Source organism: Echinops telfairi, unplaced genomic scaffold (assembly GCF_000313985.2).
Source record: "Echinops telfairi isolate 266 unplaced genomic scaffold, ASM31398v2 ScPeMD7_3533;HRSCAF=4204_0, whole genome shotgun sequence".
Taxonomy (NCBI): Eukaryota; Metazoa; Chordata; class Mammalia; order Afrosoricida; family Tenrecidae; genus Echinops; species Echinops telfairi.
The window spans coordinates 6,734,839-6,761,218 of NW_022107431.1; the positions used below are offsets into that span (position 1 = coordinate 6,734,839).

Here is a 26,380-nt window from a genome sequence, read left to right on the forward strand (position 1 = left end):
GTCCATCCTCAATGCTGATTTGACTGCTTCAGGTTTCTTTCCATATGGAGTTGGTCATCACTTGTTCCCTTTTAATAAAGAACATTCTTGGGATTTGTATCAGGATGGCAGTGTGTCTAATCCAAGTTATTTCTGAAGAGCTTTCATCTAATTATTTTTATCTAATCCAGGGCTTTATTAATTCCCAGGAGTCCCAGTTCCTCATGTATACAGATTTTGTTGAGAGCTTTGAAAGATTGCTGAGGCGAAGCACAGTTGTTAAAGTTGCACAAACAGAAGCTTGTAAAGACAGCTTGTGAAATTTTAAGGGTCAAGAGGAAGATAAATTTAAGGCCATTTTCCTCCCTCAAGTCAGAAAATTTTACGTTTACCTTCCCAGTGATATTGATTTAACATTTTCATTCTGATTCGCATTTCCAATGGTTCAGATGTGCCCAGATAGGCATTTGTTTCACTGTGCCTCCGTTTGCCTACAAAGAGGAACCGGCTACCTTGGAAAACTCGTCACTGTCCTTCCAGGGCTGGTCCCTTCACAACTTCACTCTCTGCCTCTGACCTGACCATGCTGTCCCTCCTCCATGATGCATGACCTCCTCTCTTGTCTCAATGCCATGCCCTCTGCTCTGAGTCTGCATTCGTGTGACCCTAAGCTGTACTGATGTACACAACAAGGAATGCTACCTCATGCCAGTTCGGTCCACCGGGAGTTTGGAACAGGCTGATCTGGATTCTTCTTGGTGAGAATTTCCTGCAAGGTTATAACCCAGACATCCTCCAAAGGCTTGGCTTGAACTGGAGGACTTCCTCTTCTGAAGATGACTCCCTTTGTCAGCTGTCATGTCAGTGCTGGCTCTTGGCAGGAGGGCTCAACCCCTCACCACAGGCACACCTCCATAAGAATCTGAGGCCCTCACCCCTTGACAGGTGGCATTTCTAGGAGAGCAGAGTGCAGGAGAGAATGAGGACCTAAAGGAAGTGCCTTTTGTGACCTAGTCCTGGAGGCCACACACTATCCTTTCTGTAAGGCCATCCCGGGTCCATGAGTGAGCTCATCTCAGTGAGCAATGGGACTACCTGGAGGTGGGGATGGTCAGGGACGATGGAGACTGCTTTGCTCAGAAGCTGTGAGTGTTTCTTTCATCCCTAGTGTAATTCACAGTATTCTGGCCTTTGGTATAATTACTTGTGTCCCATCCCACCCACTTTGCTCACTTTTTATTTTCATGAGATTCTAGACTTGCTTTCTTCTCTTTATTTATCTGTAAGTTTCTAGCACATTGCATTTAATATACACGTCATATTTAATTGAGAAGTTGGTACTACAACATTTGCCTTAATGGGAATAAAAATGAAGATGTGCATGTAAGATATAATTAGACAAACTGAGAGAAAACCCCAGACTTCAGCAGAGTATGTATAATTGAGAGCAAAGGAAGGAAGATCTGATAGATAGCAAAGTCCGTAGAGAGCAAATTAAACTGTACATTTTACCCAATATATGTGAAAGCATTAATGCTGTGTATTGAATTCTACATAGAATTTAATCTTACAAGAGTTTAAAGGTTTGGCATAGCTGTGGAACAATAGTGTATTTGTGCCATGTATAGAAATAGCTTGCCATATTTTATTTACTGAAACGCCTTCAATCATGCTTACTATTCTTCCAACAAAGGGTGTTTCGGTTGCTCCTCTGATAAAAGTAGAAAACAATGATAAATAATTGTCCAGTAATGGCAAGGACGGTGGTTCTAATTCTTTTTCTAATTGACTGAGAACTTTATTTAACCTTTGGCTAACTGTTCTTTCACCTGGGCTATTGGGTTAAAATCATTCTTTATATTGATCAATTAACATTTACATTGAACTTGAGCAAAGGGCATAGAGGGCTGTAAAGAGGAACAAAAGACCCCCGTGAGGATAAGGCCCCGTCTGTCCTTGTCAGAAATACCCCTCGTACCCATCTTTCCGGTTCAATTCCTCTGACCATCACTGTGTCATGATCGAGTTCCTTCTTCACTCGTGTCCGGATTGTTAAAATGGCATTTCCAACAGGCTAGACTGGAAAACACAAGCTTTTCTTTCTTGGTATATTTTAATTTGTTCTTTGTCAGTGGCTTGATGTTGTTGCTGTTTTGTTGTACTTTGTTGCTTGGTTTTGCTCTGTCTTGTTTTTGTGCATGTTGTTGTCTCCGCAGGCCTGTCTGGATAGGACAGGCTGGATGAACAATCTGGAGGAGAAAACAGCGGGACTGACAGTTCGGGGGGAAGTGGGAGAGGGGGCGGTGGGGGGAAGGGAAGAGGTGTTAACAAACCCAGGGACAAGGGAACAACAAGCGATCCAAATTGGTGGGGAGGTGGGTGTGGGAGACCTGGTAGGTCTAGCTAAAGACATGTACATATGGGGCTTAATGAAATTGTTGTTGTTAGCTGCCATGTCAGTTTCATAGCAATCCTATGCGTAGTGAAATCGGATGACCTCTAATGAGATAGACACACAAATGCAGTAACTCCAACATGTGTGCACACATAGTGAGAATTCTGAGGATGCTTAGGACCGGCTAGTGTTCCCGTCTACCCTGTATATAGTGGCAAGGAGTGGGAACTGACGCAGTGGCACCTAACCAGAACAGCAGTGCCAGCAACAGCCTGTTTGTTCTACCACTGAAGTCCGGCTCAGTAACCAATGTTCGTATTGTTACGACCATCCATAGAGTTGGGAATCACCTCATTCATCACCTGAGGACTGCTTTTAGCTATATGGACTATGTGTTTACTTAAGCACTATGCATTTTTAGAAATCTGCAAGATTTTTAGCGTATCAACTTCAAAGCCAGAGTTATCTGAAGGGTGCCTAAGTTATCCAGTACCACTTTCATGCAAGTCTCACAAATGGGTGCCTTTAAAATGAGATATTTATTTTCTGACAGGTCTGTAGGCTAATAGTGCAATTCAAGGTCTTGGCCATGTTGATTCCTTCTGGACTGGCAAACCCCATGTCTCTTAGCCCCTTGGCTTATCCACATTATTCACATGGAGGTTTGTCTCGCCTGCTTGTGTCTCTGCATACCTTATATAACTCAGAAGTGATTGGGTTTGAGATCCACCCTGAATTGTTGTTGTTGTTGTGTTTAGGTGCTATCACGTCAGTTCCAAGTCACAGCAACCCTGTGCACAACAGAAGGCAACACCGCCAGGTTCTGCACCATCCTTACAATGTTTCTCATGTTCCAGCTCGTTGTTGCCATTAAGGCAATCATTCTTATTGAGCCCCTTCCTCTTTTTCACTGGCCCTCTACTTTACCAAGCACCATGTCCTCTCCCAGGGACTGGCCTCTCCTGACAGGATGCCCGAAGTCCATGAGATCAAGTGGCTCCAGCCTTGCCTCTAAGGAGCATCATGGCTACACTTCTTCCAAGGCAGGTGTGTTGGTTGTTTTGGCAGTCCATGGAACTTTCCATTTTCTCCACCAGCACCGTAAATAAACGCATCCATTCTTCTTCATTCTTCCTGATTCAAGGTCTAAGTTTCACACAAATACGAGGAAATTTAAAATATCATGACTTGCGCCATTCATACCTTAGTCCTCAAATTATCACCCTTGCTTTTCAACACATTACAGAGGCCTTGTGAAAAGGAGGCCTGGTGGCCTTGTGGGTTACACACTGTGCTTCTAACCCAATGATTAATAGTTTGAAACCACTAGCCACTCCAGGGAGGAAAGAGAAGGCTTTCTCTCCCATAAAGAAGTCTTGTGCAGCAGATTCACCCACTGCTATGCGTCATTCGATCATTGCTGCTTCCATAAGCCTTTGTTGTGGGTCTAAGCAAGTCAAAAGCCTTGACGATTTCGATCTTTCCTCTGGGTGTCTGGATGTTTCCTGTCGGTCCATTTGTGATGATTTTGGTTTGCCCTAATTAAATTAGCAATAGAAAACTATTTCCAATTATGGCCGCAGGCACAACTGCAGGGTATGGGATTTTAATATATATTTTGGGGAGACAAATGCAGTCCTTAGCCAAGGAAGGGGTGGAAAGTTGAAAACATAATTAATGTTCACTTGAGCAAAGATTTTCAGATGGAAAGAAAGGCCCAGGACAGACTTTAGTTGATATAGTAATGGGACATGCGGCACCCTCAAATACATTTGAGGACTCTCTTAATCAGATTAATTTGATCATGAGCCTATAGATTCTAAGGCTTGAAAATCCTAAGGTGTCCCCATGTTTTCATTTTAGTTTTTACTTGAAACCAAGGTAAGTTTGAATGTATTCAGTGTTAACAAAGTATCTTCTAGCATCAATATTTAATATCAGTTTCTCTGGGGAAAGAGCCTTTGAAGAACTTTGACATGTGGTAACAACTGCACAAGAATGGGCATGTTTATTTTATGTTTTTGGTCATTACTTAGATCACAGACATATTATCTATATAGACTCTAATGACTTTCTATTAAAAGTGCTTTGAGGTCAATCTCAAATTAACATTTTCAATTTGTCTCTCTTTTGACATAGGCTTATGGTGTTCATTTGCCACCAGAAATGCATAGCTCTTCAGCAGAATTTTGTCCACAAAGTGACATCCAAAATTCAAAGAATTTGTATGCAGTGCTTTATCAGTAACCCCCTTACTGTAATTTAAAAACTTTTAGAGTTCATTGGTGACAAGGCTGTGGCACAATAGACAAAAACTTAACTTAAAAGAATCACTTGATTAAGAATCTTATTTTAAATTCTATTTAAGAAAATGGTGATGAAATTTCTGTAATTCTGACTATTTGGTAGAATAACTAAGTTTCCTTTTTTCTTTAGGAATTATCAAGTTCTATATTTTATTACAATTTAATTACAGAAACATTTAGGTAAGACCTTTGTAATGCCTGGCACTGTGGGAAATGAGTATAAAGTTAAGACAGTATTTTATGGCTATCTAATATATATTTAATTAGATAATATATATTTATAGAATATATATTTAATTATATAACATCTATTTATATTATATATGTATATAAAACATCTTCCGTACCTGTATACTTATTTTCCACAGACCCTGGCATTACAAAGGTTATATATTACATAGGTGCATAAATGTATATGTGTGTTATATATGTTATATATTTGTTATATATAAAACACCACCTTAACTATATATGTATACATACATATAATACACATATATCTCTTTTTACTGCGAATTGAATAAAGGTTTACAGAAGATCCGTTTTTCATTCAACAATTCGGACCATTTTCTTCCCTGCCATTATTTGCAAAGCCAATGACGTGACATCACTCATCCCACTTCCTCCCTGCGCTTCCTATTTCCCCTCCTCCTTCCACCTTAACCCTTCTGAGCTTCATCTTTGGGCAACTTACGCCCTTTCGATTACAACTGGTTTATTTTTCTGAAGACGCCTTATTTCCCTCGTGGTATGCCGCCGCTTCATATGAGTGGTCCTGGAGAGCATTATGCTGAGTAACATTAGCCGATCGCAAAACACACAAACTGTGACACAAGATTACTGTTATAGGACACACAGCAAGCTAAAGATGTCATACTAAATGAAATAGCCTCCATGTGTGGGGGGAGGTGCGGTATGGGAGACAAGGGAGGTAAGAAAAAGCAATGGCCCAGACTATTGATGGGCACTCACTTGGGTGAAATGAAAGATAATCCACAAGAGAGAAGAGAAAGCAGGGTGCCCCGTGAGGCATCAACTACTGATGAGCGGCTTTAACTGTCAAATACCAAGCTGAAAATCTGAAATATAAACCCCACCTACTTTACAATAAAGAAAAGAAGAACACAATATATATCAGTAGTTCTCAACCTCCTACTGCCACGACCCTTTCATACAGTTCCTCATGTTGTGGTGACCCCCCAGCCATCAAATTATTTTCATTGCTACTGCATCACTGTCATTTTGCTACTGTGATGAATCCAGCGACCCCTGTGAAAGGGTCGTTCGACCCCCAAAGGGATCGTGACCCACAGGTTGAGAACCGCTGGTCTACATTGTTCAGATGATGGCCCTGTATGAGGGTTGCATTCATAATAGAGTATAATAGCAGATCAATGGAAATATCGCCAAGTGGACAGAGTACTGTGTCATTTAATTAGATGTTATGAGTTAGAAAGGCTTCCAGGAGTATTTCCCACAATTTAATATGACCGATTGGTAACCATGCAAGCCTGAAAATGCAACAGTTGGAAAAGCAGTGTCTATAGAGTCCACACCGTGCTCCTAGTTTGTAAGATGAGGAGCTATTTGCTCACACGTGGGCTCAGAGCCAAGCAGCCAGGCCTTCACAGGGAAGATTCCCGGAGACGCCCTGCAGGATGGCCACAGAGGTTCTGAAGCACATGCTGTCCCTTCTCCTTCTGAAGTCCCGGCGTCTGTCTTTCTCTGTGCAGGAGCCCTGTCCTGGTTTTCCAATGCAACCATCGCCACGTGATTTGCTTAGACTGTTTCCACTTGTACTGCGTGACCAAACTCAATGACCGGCAGTTTGTCCATGACCCTGAGCTCGGCTACTCCCTGCCGTGTGTGGGTAAGTCAATGATTGCTATTTTATTTCCGGGTGTGTTTGTGGTTTGTTTCGTTGTGTTTGTCATTTCTATTTGTAACTAAGAACAGATGGAGAAGAACAACTGCTATAAAACTATCTTAGTTATTCCTAATCTCCAGCAAAGGGGTTGAAACTTCAAATATCTATTTGAGAAATACTGGGATGGGGGGGGGGGCGGGCGGCAAACATTGATAATTAGACGTCAAAAGATAAAATGACGAAACAAGTACTTAAATGGAAATTGCATAAGTTGTATAAAGACATTGAAAATAAATTTTGAAATACTGTTAACCGAGGTTCATGAGGTATGTTTGTGGGTCAGGTTTATCCTATAGTTGGAGAGATTTCTTACCTGAGTTTTAGGGCAGTGCTTTCCAAATGTTAATATTTTACATTCTTATCACTAAAGAGAAAAGAACAAATTGAACTCATACCCAATATACATGAAAGAATATATATATTTAAGAATGAAGAAACTCAGAATTTTGAATATTTAAAATTTTGTTTTAAAGTTAACATTACAAATGCCCTTTACTTGAACTATACTGATAATATTGCTTCGATAGCTAGATACAGATCCATAAGATAGGACTCACATCCTCTGTGTTGAACCATTTGAAAGTGTTCCATTCAATGACACTTGATGCTTTCACAGTGCTCTGTAATCACCACCTCTCTCTCCATCCACTCTTCACTTACTAATAGGGTCCTATTCCAAAGACCTGGTTATTATGCAAAAATGGAAGATGACCATATCAGATCACAAAGTGGAGAATGAGTGTATCATTGCATAGCTGCCAAATCACATCATTGCATAACTGCCAAGCTACTGAGAATAATGTCTCAGCCAACTTGACACCTAACCTTAATGATCATTGCCAGTGTTAACGTGGCCTGGTACCTCATCATTCATTACTGCCAGATGTACAGCATTACTATGCAGAATAGTAGATTGTTTTACTATTGTTGTAAATGTGAAATGTCGGATAACTAGGTAATTGATGTGGAGCAGGCATAGTTTATTGAAAATTTAATCACTCCATAAGAAGATCTATAACCATGAATAATGTTCCCTACTGGGAACCACTAATTTGATTTTTGTCCCTTCGGGATATTTCATTAAGAAAAAGAATCATTCAGTATGTGGCTTTTTGTGCTAGGGCATTTACTTAGCATAATGCTTTTCAGATTCATCCAACTTGTAGCATGTGTCAGTACTTCATTCTTTTTCATGACTGAATAATATTTCATTGCATAACATACCACAGTTTGTTTATGAATACATCCATTGGTATGTATTTAGATGGTTTCCATATTTTGATTGCTGTGAATATTTGTATACAAGTTTCTGGGTGGACATATGTTTTCATTTCATTTGGATGTATGTCTATGAGTAGTATCAATGGGTTATATGACCATCATGTTTACTCACATCCAAGATGTTTACAACATCTTGCTTTCAATAATCATAGCAACAGCTTATGCATTGACTAGTATTGTGCAAGTATTCATATTTGTCTCCAACTGTATCAGCATTTCTTTTCTCAAGGTGGTTTTTAAAAATTGTTATTATAACTGTCTTAGTGGGTGTGAGATACTATCTCATGGCCGTTTTGATGTGCATAGATATCATGTATATTATGGCTTGTAATGTGTCTTCTTTCGGAGAAAGGCCTATTCAAGACTTTTGGCCATCTTCAATTGAGTTGCCAGTCTTTTAATTGTTGGAATGTGAAGGGATTTTACAAATTGTAGATACTCAACTTTCATTGCAGAGGTGGTTTACCAAGTGTTTTCTCCTATTTATGTGCTGTCTCTGCAAGTTTTTGAAAAACTATTTTGATGCCTAAAAGTTTTTCATTTTTCCCACTACTTTTTTTTAATTTTAATAAATCATTTTATTGGGGACTCTTACAACTCTTATAATAATTCACACATCAGTTGTATGAACACATTTGTACATATGTTGCCATCATACTTTTGAAAATGTTTTCTTTCTACTTGAACCCTTGTTATCAGCTTGTCATTTTTCCCTCCCTCCACTGCCCTCCCACCCTCATGAAACCTTGATAAATTATAAGTTATTATTATTTTCATATCTTACACCATCCGCTATCTCCCTTTACCCCATGGTTCTGTTGTTTGTCACCCTGGAGTGGGGGTGGGGTTTTACATGCATCATTGTGATCCATTCCCTCTTTTTCTCCCTACTTCCCCCTACCTTAGTGCTATTGCTACTCCCATTATTACTCCTGGTGGGGGTAATCTGTCCTTGATTCCATGTGTCCAGAGCTCTTACCTGTACTAGTGTACATGCTCTGGTCTAGGCAGATTTTGAAGGTAGAACTGGGGTCATGATAGTTGGGGGGAGGAAGCATTAAAGAACTAGAGGAATTTGGTATGTTTGGTCAGTGCTATACTGCACCCTGGTTGGCTCCTCACTTCCTGTGATTCTTCTGTGAGGGGATGAAGTTTTTCATTTTTATGAATCCAAATGTATTTATTGTTTTGTCTTATTCATGCTTTTGGTATCATATCTATAAATCTCTGGTCATTACATGATCTTAAAACTGTATACTTTCTCTTAGTAGTTTTATAGTTTAGCTCATATATTTAGGTCTTCGATCCATTTCTAGTTAATGTGAATATGTGGTTTGAGGTAGATATTAAGGGCAGACAAATTGTAATGACTGCAGTGTCGCTGAATACGTTCCTTGGTTTAGAAAATTGTGGTTTGGCATGTATGTGTTACCTTGATTCAATGATCTGCTCTTAAGTTCAATTTATTTCAATACTTAGTTTTAATGTGCATCACAGCTGAAAAATGTGCCTTAGCTGGAAGATATATCTAAATCTATGATGGTAATTGCACTTCTGACTTTCTAAATTATATTCATTTTGCAATAACGTCTAGCAATACTGTAAAGATTTCTTTAATACAGTTCATGTAATATGCGTATCAAAATGCTATTACAGAAAACTCATCCAAAGATCCTGGATTTTATGTTTTTGACAAACGAGATGAAAAAAAAAAGTTTCAATATTCAGTTTGGAAGATGTTTACACAGATTAATATTTATGTTTTTACTATAATGATATTGTATTGGTAGACCTCTTTGTTTTGCTTTCACAAAACAACAATATGATGGAATCATTTGTAAATATTTATTTTCAAAGTCATCTCTTTATACTAAGGTACATTTTTTAGTATTCAGTTGATTTCTCCCATTTTAGTAAAATTTGCAAACATACATGTGTCAAGAGAAACATTATAGTGAATCCATTTGTACAAATTTCCTAGTCTTTCTGGGATAATAGAATCTTTTTTTGTAATTCCTTGCCCAGTGATCCTGATTCAATCATTTCTTTAAACACCCTTGGTGTTAAGTCATCACCAATGGTACTTACAGAGCATAGCTCGGGTGATGGGCATGCTTCTGACATTTAGAGTGTCCCCACTTCTAGTCCTCTGTGAAAGCACTGGAAAGCATGTTTGTTGTTGTTAAATAAGAATGATTGTAATGACTTAATTGTAACACAGCAGTCGTGTTGTGGTTTTGTGTTGGGCTTCTATCAAAACCACTTTTAGGGAGAAGCATGGAATTTTCCACTCCCAAGAGTTACAATCTCAGTTCTACCCTGTCCTGTAGGGTTTCTGTGAGTTGGAATTAACGCAATGGCAGTGATTTTAAGTTTAGACCAGTTACAATGATAGGTCCAGTTTAAAAGTCTCAAATGCAAGACTGTGGAATTTCTTCTTCAAATTATTAATGTTACATATGTTGTTGTTTCTCCCTTGCCAAAATTCGTCTTTTTTCCCCTGGATTCTATCAGTAGATTTACACATGTCCCTTGTTTACAATACATCAACCATTGTGTTATTATCACAAGAACAAGGCAAATCAACAGTGGATGATCACTGGAGGCGCTGTCCGGATCTTCTGCCATTGAGTCTTGGGGTGTATCCTTCTAGGGATATAAAGTTGTGTGTAGTCAACCGACATCATGATTGGTAAAGGAGTGAACCAACAAAATGTCAGAAACCCTTCGTGAGATAGAGTGCTGCTCATGCCTCAAGAATGAACCCAAATATACCGACAGCCTTAGAGAAGGCACCACATCTGGTAATGTCCCATTTTGTGGTATTAAGGGGCCAGTCACCGTGGCAGGAGTCAACTCAGTGGCAGTTAGCAGCCTAGTCATTGTATCGTTATGTTCCTAAAGGCATGCAAAATGTAACTTTAACGTACTTTTAAAGTTTGCTTTATTTTTCTAATTATACAAAATGTTCACATGATTCCAGACACAAAGCTGTAAAATGTGTCACAGAGAAGTATTGATTTTACCCCCATTTTCTTCAATACTTTTCTCTTCCCAAGGACAAGCTTAAAATAAAAAGCTCTCAAAACAATAAAAAAGAAGACATATTGATTTGCATCACCCCCATGCGTAAGTAAATGTAGAATGTTGTCCACATTATTATTTTCTTACTCTACTTCCCATATATAATATTGGAAATCACTCTATAATAATGTATATAATTTTTTTCCATTAAATATAAAAGATGATATGCATAGCATCATGGAATCAATAGTGAGACTTTACTTTTCTTGTGTTGATGAACATAGTGTGTGTTTTTAGCTGTATTTCCTTTTAGAGTGTACAAGGTGCACAGTTAGGAAAAATTACTGGACATGACTAAACCCCTTGACAAGATGACTCCCTGGACTTGGTGGTCGGGGACCCATAGTCTTGGGGACAGGAAGGTCAATTTGCATAGCACAGTACACAAAAGTGTTGTTTTTCATCCTGTGTTGGTTTGCGAGCTTGTGACCATCTAAGATACAACGGTTGGTCTTTCCTCACTGAGAACAAAGAAGGGTTAAGAAAATTAAAGATGCCTGGAAACAATCAGTCCAATGGACTAAGGGGAGCTCTTGACCCTTAGCCTCCATGACGCTGGGACCAGAAGAACTAGGTGGGGCCTGGCGGCCACCACCAACTGCTGTGAAAGGGACCACATCAGACGGTCCTAGACAGAGAAGGAGGAAAATGTTTAACAAAACTAAAAATCACCCAAAAGGCCAGACTTACTGGTTGGGTAGAGCCTATGGAAGCCCCGTGATGACCTCCCTGCATTGCTCCTCAGCCTGGACCTGGACTGACCCCTGTGACCCATTTCCCACGAAATAATAAACAGGTTAACAAGAGGAACAATAGCACCAAGGAGACACACATTTATTAGAATAGTACGCCATTTGAAATCAAAGGAGCAGTGTTTACATAAAGACAGTGTTATGTAAATGCAATTTTCCTCTAGTTCTTGAATGCTTCCTCTCTCCCTCCCCCTCCCCCCCTACTACCATGATCCCAATTCCACCTTACAAATCTGGCTAGACCAGAGGATGTACACTGGTACAGATAGGAACCGGAAACACAGGGAATCCAGAACAGATGATCCCATCAGGATCAGTGGAGAGAGTGGCGATGCCTGGAGGGTGGAGGGAATGTGGGGGTGGAAATATGGAACCAATTACAAGAATCTACATATAGTCTCCTCCCTGGGGGATGGACAGCAGAGAAGAGGGTGGGGGGAGATGTCGGACAGTGTAACATATCACAAAATAATAATAATTTATAAATTCTCAAGGGTTCATGGGGGAGGGGGAGCACGGAGGGAGGGGGGAAAATAAGGAGCTGATCCCAAGGCCTCAAGTAGAAAGCAAATGTTTTGAGAATGATGAGGGTAACAAATGTACAAAAGTGCTTGACACAATGGATGGATGGATGGATGGATTGTGATGAGAGTTGTATGAGCCCCCAATAAATTGATTTTTTTTAAAAGACAAAGGTCAAAAAGGTTAGGAAAGAAAGAGAAATGGAAACAGGATAACCAGGGATGACTCGGGAGAAGTGATGTTGTTGTTGTTGTTGTTAGGTGCCATCAAGCAAGTTCCTACTCACAGTGAATCTCTGTACAACAGAACCCAGCAGGGCCTGCTCCTTTGCCATCCTCACCATTGTTGTCACGTGTGAGTCTATGGTTCCAGGCATTGTGTCAATCCTTGTCATTCAATGTCAGGGAATCTCTTTGGTTGCCCTTCTATTTTACCAGCAATGTTACATTGCGGTTGTGGTTGGGTCGTTATTGTGACACTGTGATTGTTACATTAAATGATGTCACATTGTGACCATTGCAATCAGTGACGTGAAAGAATACATCTGAATTACTGAGTGGAAACCTGCTCTGCTCTGTAAAACTTCATCCAATTTAGGACCGTTAGTTTGTTTTTGTTTATTAACATGTCCACGACTAATAAACTTGTGTACACATTGCCTTTCATGTATTTATCAGCTGATCTTTGGGCTAGACTCCTCAAAGTAGGCGACTCTAACAAGGAGATAATGCACATTTAATTTTCCTAGTGGCTTCCACAGTCCACTGCCACTGCCCAGTCTCACCAGCAGCCAGCCTGTGCAGCCGCAAGCTGAGAAGCCCGTGGATGGTTTCCTGTCCTGTACTCAAACAAAGCTACTTTTTCTTTGTTGTTATTTTGAAAAAAGCGGAGCATCCTTCCCTGTATTTGAAATCCTGTTACCTTTCATTTTTCCAATGATGTTATTTAAATAACATCATTTTTTACCTTAAAGCTCAGATTAAGTTATTTTGTAACTTTTATTTTCTGCTACCTAGTACATTATCGACATCCTTTACGGTTATGAAAAGGGTTAGCAAAGTCGACGAGAGTCAGAACATGTATTTTGTAAAAATGTTTGCAAATTGGATTTATTTTTGCCAATTCTTTATGAGGCGAGAAGAACTGGCGAGCTCTGTGAGAAACACCAAATTCCCATGGTCAGAAGCCATCTCATTAAAATGTATTATATGTGTCTAACATATTTTGGGAATCTTTAAACTCCTTTGCCTTTCTCTTTTATTTTTTTACTCACCTGTGTCAGTGGCAGGGGCTGTGGTAGGTCAGTGGTTTAAGCATCTGGGTGCTCACTACAAGGTCAGCAGTCAGTGCAAACCCACCAACTGCTCCAAGGGAGATAGGTGATGGGTGGCGTTGTGCTTTCATGGAGATGACTGCCTTGGGAACCTCAGGGGAAAGTTCTGTTCTGCCCCAGCAGATCGCTAAGGGTAGGAATCGACTTGCGGGCAGTAAATTTGACTTTTGGTTTGGGTGCCAGTAGAGGAGCCCTTGGTGTACATCCCACTAAGCTTTGGGCCACTATCTAAAAGGTCAGTAGGCTCCATCCCCTCAACAGTCCCACAGGTGACTGATGAAGCAGGCTACTTCCATAAATAGGTACTGCCTTGGAGACCCAATGCACTAGTTGTCCTCTGCCCCAGCGGGTTGCTATGGGTTGGAATCCATTTGACAGTAGTGGGTTTTCGGTTATGTCAATGACATCTCTAGAACTCTGTTGTTCTCGATTTCAACCGCCTGGTCTTAATGGCAGTGAGGCAGGGAATGAATGCACTTCAAATATGTTACTTACTACTTTTTCTTTGGAAGACTTTCAAATGTTCTCTGCGATTGTAGCCACCTCATTACTGGCTATGGAAACAGTATGATTCCATAGTACCTCCCTTTCATTTTTCAAATGACAGTTGACTGTTAGGGAGCTATAGTGCCGGCACCTCTCACCTCCTGCAGTAAACAACAAAAGCAAATAGCCAAGGCAAAGCCTCACCATATTTTTTTCTACAAAACACATTTGTTTATTATTATTTTTAATCATTTTATTGGGGGCTCGTACAACTCTAATCACAATCCATACATCCGTCCATTGTGTCAAGTACATTTGTCCATTTGTTGCCATCATCATTCTCAAAACATTTACTTTCTGCTTGAGCCCTTAGTATCGTGTTTGTTTGTTTTTTAATTATTTAATTAGGGCTCATATAATTCTTATCACAATCCATACATACATCCATTGTGTCAAGCACATATCACAGCTTGGGAAATACCAGCATTGCGGCAGCCTGGAGACAGGACAGACACTCTCTGTTGAGTGTGGAATCACCCTCACACTGCAGCATGCAGCTCAGCACTGCCTGGCTCATCCGATCTCGCTCTGCAGCATGCAGCTCAGCACGGCCTGGCTCATGGGACCTCGCTCTGCAGCATGCAGCTCAGCACTGCCTGGTTCACGGGACCTCGCTCTGCAGCATGCAGCTCAGCACTGCCTGGCTCATGGGACCTCGTTCTGCAGCATGCAGCTCAGCACTGCCTGGCTCATCCGACCTCGCTCTGCAGCATGCAGCTCAGCACTGCCTGGCTCGTGGGACTCCGGGAGGCCTGACACTGCATCTCCTGCAGGAATCACTCCTCAGGAAATGCACTTTCCCACATGGTTGTTATCATGTGTCCTTTCAGTTGCACTTCTGTGTTCTTACTGTCACTCAGATGGGCAATGTTTCTCAGATTATGTGAAAAGAGGCACTCAAATGTTATTATAGAGGAGGTTTTTTGGGTCTGTTTATCTTTTAATTTGTTAAAAGCAAACTGGACAGTCTCTAATTGTTACGTTAAAAAAGATGGAAAGGAGACTTGATTTCCATGTTGCTTGCTTAGCTCTGGAGTGTCTCATTTCTGTAATTGCTCCAGCCCCTCGTTAGCATGTATCTCAGGGCCTGTTAGATACAGAGGGTGAGGATCCTTGTCAACGACTAGGATGCTGGATAACAAACTGCCTTCCTCCCGGCATGTCCTGGCATTATTGGGACTGTCGTTAATTCATGAGTTTGTTTGTTTTTCTTTTCTTTCTTGCAGGAATCCTGTTGTCTGCTTTAACAGAATTAGTCTAGATAAAATGAGTTCATATAAGACATGATTTTCACATGTGACAAACCCATGTAAATATTGTGCACATGTATTTAACGTGCACAGAGCAGATAGGAAAGGGATGTGATTCAGAATTGCAGTTTGCAACAAACCATAGTACAATGATGTTCTTTTCATCAAAAAAAAGAATGCAGTACACCTATTAGCCAGTTAACAGGTAGTCTCCCACGAGTTGAAGAAGGGAAAAAAAACCCAGCCCACTGCCATTCTAACTCATAGTTGACTCTGACCCATAGTCACACCTACACGGGAGTTCTGAAGCTGTAAATCTTTATGAGAGCAAATATCCTCATCTTTCTTCCATGGAGTAGCAGTGGGTTTGAACCACCGACCATGTGGTTAGCAGCCAAACACTGCCTGACAGCACCACCGGAAATCCTTAAGTGACCCCAAAAGGAGGAACTCCACCCTCACAATCATGCCGTGGGACCATGCTTTGCAATGCAAGATACTTCCTCTGTAGAAGGAACTGGAGCCGTCTGGTAGAGAGGTACCCAAGAATCACCAGTATCTCATATGTGGGATGTTTTCTTGCTTCTGTTTCATGCCATCCAGTAGGTTCTGAAGCCCAGGGGCCTTATGTAGAGCAGCACCACACTGCCTGATCCTGCACTATCTTCACAGCTGTTGTTATAATGTTTGCAGCCATTGTGTCAAGCTGTCTGGTTGAGGGTCTTCCTTTTTTGTTGTTGTTGCCCTTCCACTGTACAAAGCATGATGTCCTTTTCCAGAGACTGGTCTCTACCGTCCAAATGATATGAGACTAAGTCTCACCATCCTGGACTCAAAGGAGTCTTCTGGCTGTACTTTGTTGAAGACCGATTTGCTTGTTCTCCTGGAAGTCCATGATCCTCTCAGTATTCTTGGCCAACCCACTGATTCTTCTTCGGTTTTTTGGTTTCATCGTCCAACTTCCAAAGGCCCATGTGGCAATTGACATCACTGTCTTGGTAAGGTTTTTGGTTTTTTTTGTTTTTAAATATTTAGATAATACCATTCTAAGTCATAATATGCTGTGGGGGTATAAGCTAGTGAATCTCTTCCCACTAATCTTGTGAGTGCACCAAGAAATACTTTAGAACATAGAGAGCCAAAGGACAGAGGGAAACCCTCAGAAATATGGATTGAGGCCATGTTAACTTGCATAAACATGCGAGCATCAGAGAGCCTTGTGTTGTGTTGTGTTGTTGTATCATCCCAAGTTGGGGCCAATTTGATGGCAACTCCGAACTACAGAATCGCTCAGTACACAGAGTGGCAGAGACACCTCGTTCAAGTCCCGGCTCTGAGATGCACTGGTTTTGTTTGTTGGGAAAACTATTGAATCTCATTTTATCACAATTTAATTTTGGGTAGAATGGGGATGTCACACAGCACCCATTCCCGAAGTGCTGGTGGGGATTCTTTGAAGGACTGACATGCGATGCTTCTGGGTGAAGTATCACAGAGCGTCAGTAGACCTCCAATGGATATTGACTCATTATTTGTTGGCCTGCAAATTCCCACCAGGGTCTGTAATCCGTGTGTGTGCATATATGTGCCTACAGGTGTCTTTTCTCAGAGGAACGTGTATGGCTACTTGCTGTCACTGGAGGCGGTGCCTTTTCTGTAACTCACTGCAAGCATCAGCCACTTCCCGCACATGACACATCTATCCATCCATCCGGCCGTCCTTCTTGATTTGTTTGCCGTGGCCTGTTTTTCCCCTGTAGAACAAAAAGCACAAGCCAGAAAATAAGACTGAGGAGAAAAGCACAGCCGAGCACACCGTGACTCGAAGCAGAGCAGCACAAACAAGGAGGTGGTCAGGCCGTGTTGTTTCCACAGCGCTGCCTCCTCCCTCCGCGGGGTTAATTAAGGGGTTATACCAGTGTCTACGAATGCCACTGCTTGATGGGCGAGGCAAGAGATGGGAGGCCGCATCAGAAAAAACATCTCATCATGTGTGTGAAAAGGAAAAAGGATGGGAAATCAATAAGGCCCCAAGCATGGGCAGAAAGGGCAGTCTTCTAGGCGCTGCCTTGCTCCAGGGAGACTTCCGAGTCCAGGCCCAGACCCTGCCATTAGATCAGGCAAAGGAGCCTTTTGTGGATCCTGGTAGTGGCGTTGCAGGAGGCTATTTCTGGAAGCTCCTCGGCCAACTTCAGTGCTGAGATCTGTTGGGGGATGGCTGGCCTCTGTGGTACCGAGAGACAGCCGGTTCCTGAAGTAGGCACTTTAAATGCTAAGTTGCTTTGGACCCCTGGGGCGATGAATATCTACTTTGGGATTCCAATTCTTCCATGAGACTTTAAACTTGGTTTATCGGTACATTTTATTCACTAAATGTGTATCTGTAATTTGAAGATGGCAGCATCGTCAGTCCCCAGGTTACAAATGCCCAACCTAAATCCAACCTGTAGTTATGAGCCAATTCCCTAAAAGCCTGATTACCATAACTTCCATATATAATGCACCCACATAAATAGCATGCACGCGTGTATGGTGTACACAGCTCTCATGGGAAACAAATGCACAGTGACTGTGAAGTTTGCAAGAAACACAGAACACATGTGTTAGTGGCATATGTAAGGTATGTTAAAAATATGAGCTACCTACCATGGTTATGAGCAGCCCTGGTGGTGTCATGGTCCCATATTGGGCTACTGATCTCAAGGTCAGCAGTTGGAAACCACCACTGCACCATGGCTGAAAGTCAAGGCTTTTTACTCTCATACGCACGACCCTCTCAGAAACCCTAGGGGGTAGTTCTACCCTGTCCTACAGGGTCCCCAGGAGCCCGCTGCAGGCCATGGAAGTGGGTTTGTTCCTGTGGTTTACAGTAACAAGTGCTTTGTGATGCACATCTTTGTGATGCACTGCTTTGTGATGCACATCAAACCATTGTTTGTGATCCTTGTGTTGTTGTTAGGTGCCATTGAGACTAGATGTAAAACAGACTGAAACTTTGGCCTCTTCCTGTGTCAGCCTCACAATTGTTCTAAGGTCTGAGCCCCTGCCTGCAGCCACTGTATCTCCCATTTTGTAGAGGGCCCTTTTCACCGACCGGCCATTGTTACCTAGCGTGATGTCCCACTCCAGGGGCTGGTGTCTCCTGGACATGTCCAGAATACATGAGAGAAGTCATGCCATCCTTGCCTCTAAAGAGCCTTCTGATTCTGGCCGTACGTCTTCTGAGACAGGTCTGTTTGTTCTTTTGTCAGTCCGCGGTACTTTCAATATTGTTTGCCAACACCATAGTTCAAATGCATCAGAGTTTCTTCAGTCTTCCATAGTCAATGTCCAACTTCCAGATGCATCTGAAATGATGGGAAATATCATGGCTTGGGTCAGGTGCTCCTAAATCTTCAATGTCACATCCTTGCTCTTCAACACTTTACAGAAGTCTTATGCAGCTAATTTACCTTTCCGTGGCAATTTGTGTTTGATCTCTTGACTGCTGCTTCCATTGTCATTATTATCACTCTATTATTACGTTAAAGATGTTCAGATGTATCTGGAAGTGTTTCTTTAATATGTTTTGTGTGCCCGCTTGAACGAGCGCGTCTGTGTGTGTGCACGCGTGCATGCAAGGGATCACTTCATGTGATATATTAAGACAAGCCTTTAACTGACTTTAGATGCAAAGTTGCCCTGATACTTCTGACTTACATTCACATTCCATTTGAATACAGACGTGGGAATGGCCCTATGCCTTCTCCGTGCCATCTACTGCCCGAAGCAAGACGTGCGCTGGGTTCACTTGCATGCCAGAGTCGTCACCCTTTCTTCTTTAAAATGAACTGAAGCTAAATCAAACATCCAGACTTCCTCAGGCTAATGGCAAAGTCCTTTTTCTTCTATTTCTTGAGGTTGTTTTTTCAATAGCAATTTTGGATTCTTGATGTGAATGTATAAATAAGGCGGTGTATCAGTTGTGTAATAACCTAGCTCTGTAATGGAAGTAGCGTGTAGATGGCAGTGGCTTTCCATGCTTCATAGCATGTCCACTGGGCCATGGCCCACTATGAGGCTCTCCTCCCCATCAGCATCAGGAACGCAGGCTGTGCCATCCCAGCATGCTCTGAGCCCTCACAGGAATGCTCTATGGCACCGCTGGAGAATCACATCTGAGATTCTGTAATAGACGAACCTGTCAAGGGGACACTCTGCATCTGCCCAGGTTCCATAGTCCACCTGGCTACACAGTAGGGAGAGGGCGGGGTTTCTTGGAAATACTGGGCTGTGTGCCCAGGAGGAAGCGTGCGGGGATTTGTGAGCACCCCCCGCAGTCTCTATCACTGACGGAATAAATGGTGCAGATGTTATTCATAGAACACCATGCCTGCTCTGCTGTCCCCGCTCACAATGGGAACAACACTCAGGCAGGGGACTGCCTGCCTTCTAAGGGGTGACTGGGGCATGGACAGGGATGAGGAAAAGGGCCGTGGGGAAGGACTGATGGTGTCCAGCAGGGACTCATCCCAGCAAGGCCAACAACCTCGGTCTCCGTGGTCATCGGTGTGGCCTTAGACGTGCAGGCCTCGTTGAGCCCTCTTTCAGCGAGACCACAGAGCGTCAAGTGTGTCAGCTGTGTTGCAGGAGCTGAGTCGGCCACCTGGTTTGAACGGGCTCCAGCCACACTCGTTCCACCAGGCAACACTGTTGATGATGTTTTCCTTTCCTTTTCAAATGGACTTCTCTCTCCTTTCCCTGCATCTTATTAAGCAGTTTAAAAGACTAGGGTAAGTTGTGGAACCGTTAGCACAGTGGGAATGCTCTGAGCAGCCCGCAGAGAGCAGAACCCACTCCTTCCCGCCCACCTCTGTCCTGAAGGTGAAGGCAGTATTCTGCCTTTGATTTTTACGAGCAGAGATGAACAGTTGATCAAGAATCCCTGTATTACATCCCCAAACCATTTAGAAAGGACCCTGCAAGTGCTTACGATTGCTACAGTAATAGCGACAGGAACTATTTATATTGGCTATCTTAGGATGTATATGGGTGTGTGTATATATATGAATATATAAAGAAATATATATGTACACATATACATATATAAATATATATCGCCAAATCTACTATTGTTTCATCAATTACAACTGCTAGTGACCCTTTGGATACGCTACAGGACAGTGTGTAGAACCGCACCCTTGGGTGTCTCCGGCTGTGGATCTTCATAGGAAGGGGTAGCCATATTAGTCTCCCAAGAAGTGACTGACGGGTTCAGCCCAATGTGTATCACATGGCACCCCTGGGCTCTCACTCTCTCTCTTTCTCCAAAATAAAATGAAAAGTTAATGGAGCCTTTTCATGCACTTTTTGTAGCCCCTTTGTGGGTGTTCATGTGTGTGTGTGTGTGTGTGTGTAAGTATATATATATTATATACTTACAAGTATATATAAATTTACATGTTTTACTATAGTTTAATTATATATATATATATATATATACATATACATATATATATATTACTAAATGTATGCTATCCACATTCCTATCCCAGTCTCCTTAAAAATCTGCAGGTTTTTTTAATCTGTGCATTCCTCACCATCACCGTAGAGGGTACTTTTATGACATTTGCAAGGATTATAACTGCATTCAGAAGAACACTGATTGATCCTTGGTTTTAAAGGGTTCGATATATTCTTAAGTTCAGTTTGTTGCACGGCAGGTCATGCACGCGTTATAATGCAGACACGCACTGGTGCCGTGCTGTGGAAAGGCACCGCCCGGATGAAGAAGGAGATGCGCTTACCTTCCCAGGCCCCACTCCCCCACCTTGCCAGCACACTTCCCCCTGTTGTGCAGACCAGAAGTCACCACCATTCCAACCTCGGGGATGACCACCCCACCCCCTGTGCTCCCCCATAACATCACAATCCATTTTCATATCCCTAAGCAATGTAGGTTTTTACCTGCTTTTGACTTTGACACTGAAAGATTTTACCCGATAACACTCCCCGGAGCGTTTGAATTCCCATTACACGCCCCCGGGTGCCAGCTCTGAGGACAGGCTTAAGCTGTGAGGATGTAGCCAGACATCTCAAGCTTTTCCCGCTTCCAATCCCTCCTCCCCCAGGACATTGGCGTCCCATGCAGACACTGTCAGAAACATCTTGGAGTCACGACGCCTTTGACTTTGCATTAGTTTGTCACTGTGGTGCATACAGAAACCTTTTACTGTTACCAAACATTTCACAACCCCCAGATTCATTTACTCACCCTCCCCCCGCCCCGCCACCCCCACCCCCCTCTATGGGTTCAGTGCCCACATTTTAAGAAGCTTTGCAATTGTTAGGTCTATGATCACCTTCTGCTTCACAGCTGCTACTGAGTGTATGGGGGCGTGGGGGTGTTTTGTGCTATCCTTTACCCATGAGAAAGCCCCCGCACAAAACAAACCTTTGCTACGTACATGTGATGATACAGGACCCCTGGTGGCATAGTGGCTACAAGTTGGCCTGTTAACCACAAGGTCAGCAATTCAAATCTCCCAGCTACTCCTTGGGATCAAGATGGGGATTTCTACGCCCATGAATAGTTCCAGTCTCCAAAGCTCTCAGAGGAAGTTCTGTCGTGTCCTGTAGGGTTGTGATGAGTTGGTATCAACTCGAGGGCACAGTTTGGTTTTTTGGCTTGAGGTACATGTGGTAATTACCATCAGGTGCCTCTGGGACATGTTATTTCCATCACACTTTGGTAGGGATTAGCTGTCTACCCATCTTAGGGATTTAAAATGGAGCAACTCACTACCCATGTTTTACATTCACTGCTCTTTGTCAAGCGTTTGCCTATAGCTTCCATTTGCTTTTTAAGCTGATTTCCGTCCCCCCTGCCCAATTCCATCCCACCGCACCCCATTTCTCCAAGAGGCAACTGTTGTGGAGTCTCCCAGGCTGTGGAATTCTGCAGCGAGTCATGTCTTTATCCTGTAAGAAATCAGGACCACTTAGCGCCTCCTGGCCAAGAAAACGAGCATTTCTTTGAGGCAGACGTTGCTGTGGCTTTTAAGTATATGCTGTGGACACAGACCCGAGCTTGGTTTGCCCACGTGGAATTGTAGACCATGTTCCTCTTTCTTCTTCTTCTTCTTCTGCTGCTGCTGCTGCTTTTACATCATCATCATCATCAAATGGACTATCCTAAGAGCCTACTGATGCTAAGTGTGGAACTACATGTTCCTGTGGCCACTTTAGACAGAAACACAACAGCCAGGCAGCAAGCCTTAGCGGTGAGGACGCTCTAGTCCTCCTTGCTGTGTGAGGCCTTGTAGTAATGAGACTTCATGCATAGCGATTGCTATGAGCCAATGACCTCCAGGTAGCTCGGAAATAATTAACTGTGTGCTTACAGGGACTGATTTACATATCCATGCGCATTTAGGCCATTTGATTCCTATGCAGGCCAGTGAAGCAATTTGATGTACTGTATTAAATGCATACTAACTTAGCAAGAGGGAAGGACTGGTCGCCCTCAAATTGATTCTGACTCCTGGTGACCCCAAGTGAGTCACAGTAGAGCGTCGTTCCTCAGGACTTCATGTGGATGATTATTTTTTTTCAAGAGGAGGGGTGGTTTAGTATTATAATATCAAGATGGAATTAAATATGCGATACTTGAACTTAGCAATTGTATATATATATATATATATACATATATATATATATATATATATATATATATATATATATGTAAGATACTACCATTTTTCCCCAGGGAAATGTGAATGCCTTCTGGGCCAGCTTATATGTTCCATTAGTGAGTGTATTCAAAAGCTTGGAAAATTAATATGTCCCATATTCTCTGCTGTGGAACCGTGGGTGGAAGCCATCCATCTTGGAATTACCGAGAAATGATTCTAGGGGGTGCAGTAGACAGGGCTACTGGAAGGGAGATTGAGAACCTTGGTCTGAGAAGTTATGTTCTACTGCTTTAGGGGGTCCCTTCCCCTCTCCTCCCACCCCTGGGCAGCATCTGCTCTCTCCTATTACTTGCCTGCCTCAGTGATCTTCAGGTAGACCACTGTCTACATTCTGAAATCTTTTCCAACTCTTTGATACACCCCGATTCAGAGAAAGTTTATCAAACATGAGCCCTGTGTGTAAATTCTCTTTCAAGATAATTCCACTGCATGATACCCCATCGGCGGATCCTTGGGTGGTACACATGGTGGCTCCACTGGACTGCTAACCCAAAAGATGAAGCTTGACCTGATTATCTACTCCCCCAAATGAAATAAAAAACAACCCCCAAAACTGTGATACACCTTTTTACTTTGACACGTCTGGGGTTGCCATCTTTTACCCACTTCCTCCCTGTGCTTCCTGTTCCCATGGCTCTGTCTTTGCTAGCCCTCTGAATGCTGTCCCTGGGCAGGGGCTTCTCTTCCCATCCTACACCATTGATGAGTTCCATTCCAGACCTGACAGGTCACTAGGGGTCATAGTCTTGGGAGTCCCATTAGCCTCAATCAGACCAGCAAGCCTGTTCTCTTTGATGGTTTTGAGTGTTGCTCCATGTTTTTCTCCCACTCCATCCAGGACCTTCTAATATGATCCTTTCAGAGCCGTTGGAAGGGGTAGCTGGGCACCATCCAGCTCTTCTCCTCGGGTTGTGGAAACGAATGTTCGCGGGGAGAATCGTTTCCATATGTTTTTGAGCTTTCTTCACTCTGCTTTCCGCTCAACAGGGACAGACCAATAGTTGCACCGTAGATGGCTGCCCATAAGCCTTTAAGCCCCCAGTAGCTATACACCAAAGTGGAACATTGTCTTTGGGAGCAATGTTACACCAATCGACCTTAGTGTCCCCAAACACTATGGACCAGAAACTCACGCCAGTAAAAGGTTTGATTATGACTATGAATTTCTCACGTTCCCCACTATATACAAGACCATGTTCATGGATACACTTGCAGAAAAGGTAATGAAAAAGAAACTCACCACACTCTCTGTCAAATCTGCATGCTCATGGGCATGCCTCCACTCTCCTTCCAAAGGCTATTCAACCTGCTGTCTGTCCGAGTTCCCACTTGTACATCTCCACTGTGGTGGCATTGTGTAAATAGCAGTACTTAACTTTGCTGCCCTTAATTCTTGCAAACTGACTGTGGTAGTCGGATACTTTTATGTCAATTTGAAGAAGTACAGAAGGGCTGAGTGAGTCTAACCTGTCATTGAGCAGGAAAGCTCCACCACGGAGTTCTTGTCCACTTTGACAATGTTCTTGCTCATTCCTCTCACCCCGCAAGGCACTTTTACCAGATTTCTGATGGGAAAGCATTGCACATCCACCTTAAAATCTTACTTTGACTCCTCATTAATTAGTTTCCTAATCTTATGTTACCGTTAAAGGGCCTTGCTTTTCTCTACTCACTAATGTAAACACGATGATAGAGGTACAGTTGCCTTCCCAGCACACTTAGTTCTTCAGGGGCAGCACTCAGTGGTGGGTATCATGGCTTATGAAAGTGTCATGACCTTGGGGGAGCTTACTCTGTAAAAAAATTCTTATATTTTTGATTTTTTATCGTCATTCCTTTTCTCCAGGAATTTTTGAAGCCCCTTACATTCCTGCAAGACCTGGGTTGCACAACTCTCAAGTGGAAGGCATGGTTTGCACACTCATGATTCAGGGCTCATGGAAGAAGTTTAGATTTTCAGTAAGCCAATACTGGATTCAGGAGCCCTGGTGGCTTAGTGTTTTTTCATTGGGCTCCTAACCAAAGGTCAACAGTTCAAAACCATCAACTGCTCTTTGGGAGAAAGATCAGACTTATTACTCCTGTACAAATTGGCAGTCTTTGAAACCCACAGTGAAAGTTCTACCCTGTCCCATGAGATCAGTTATACATCAGAATTGACTGAATGGTCGTGAGAATATTGGATTCACATCCTACATCTGCTCCACCAGATGCGAATCTGATGCTCTTGCCTCAAAATGAAGAGAGTGCTTAATTCAGAGACAAATAAGATAACACTGAAAATGAATTCAGCACTCCTGACACACAATATCTGTTCCTCTCCGTAGCCACCAGTCATGTACTCCAACTTTAGAACACCTTCTAGATCCTTGGTATTCAAGCTCAAAACCTCAAGCTGCAAACTTCAATTTAATTAAACTTACATGGCCAAAAGTGGAGAATCTAATTTTCTTTGTGTACCATTTTCTACCTTAGCACACTGTGCAATTATGGCTGTAATTAACTCTGTGAGGAGGGCATTCTCACTGTAAGAAATAGAAAATATTAAGAAATCTGTTACTGGGAAAACAAACAGTGCCAGGTTTACTGAAACACACTTGACTTACCTTCCTTTAGTTGGACTCATTCTGGGTGAGCAGACTTACCAGGCTTCTCTGATCAAAGGACACGATGCCGAATACAGACCTACCTCTGCATGGCCAAGGCTTCCATTCATGATGTCTTGTCTGCCTACGGCGTCGGCTAGATTTTTAAGAGCACTTACAAGCCCAACATTGAAAATGTTGTCTACTGGATAGCCTATCAATAGCTAATAAATAGATTTCCTGTGTGTGCTTGGGTTATAGTCAAAGATAATATTGCACAAACAGGCATTCTGGAGTGGGAGTGTCTATGTTTTCGGGGGTTGGGAAGAGATCTGAGCCAGTGTAGAGCCCAGAGGGTGCACACGAGCTCCCATCGCTCTTTGCTGGCAATGTTCTCCTTTAGACTTCTCTCATGTATGTGTATACATTTAAATACAAGTAAAAGAATAGCAATGGTTGTTGTGATACTCTGATGGAGTCTTGATGCTTTGGGCTTTTGTTTTTAAACTGATAAGACTTGTTAACCAACGTTCGGGAGTACAATGATCATTTTTTTAACCCCTGTCCCCATAAAAAATTGCATCTTGGTAGTGGGAGCGGGGAGGAAACCTTTAGGAACTAGAGGAAGGTTGTATTTCTCATCATTGTTATATCGCACCGTGACTGGCTCATCTCCTCCCCTAGACC

The 26,380-nt window shown here is 42.5% G+C and overlaps 1 protein-coding gene across 4 annotated transcripts in view; it reads left to right on the forward strand.

Moving 5' to 3' along the window:
* Nucleotides 1-26,380, forward strand: part of PRKN (parkin RBR E3 ubiquitin protein ligase) — a 1,413,568-nt gene that overhangs the window by 933,433 nt on the left and 453,755 nt on the right. For all 4 annotated transcript variants that reach the window (XM_045294462.1, XM_045294464.1, XM_045294465.1 and 1 more), the window contains exon 7: nt 6,414-6,550. In XM_045294462.1, the coding sequence (XP_045150397.1) occupies nt 6,414-6,550 (137 nt within the window). The remainder of the gene's footprint in view (nt 1-6,413; nt 6,551-26,380) is intronic.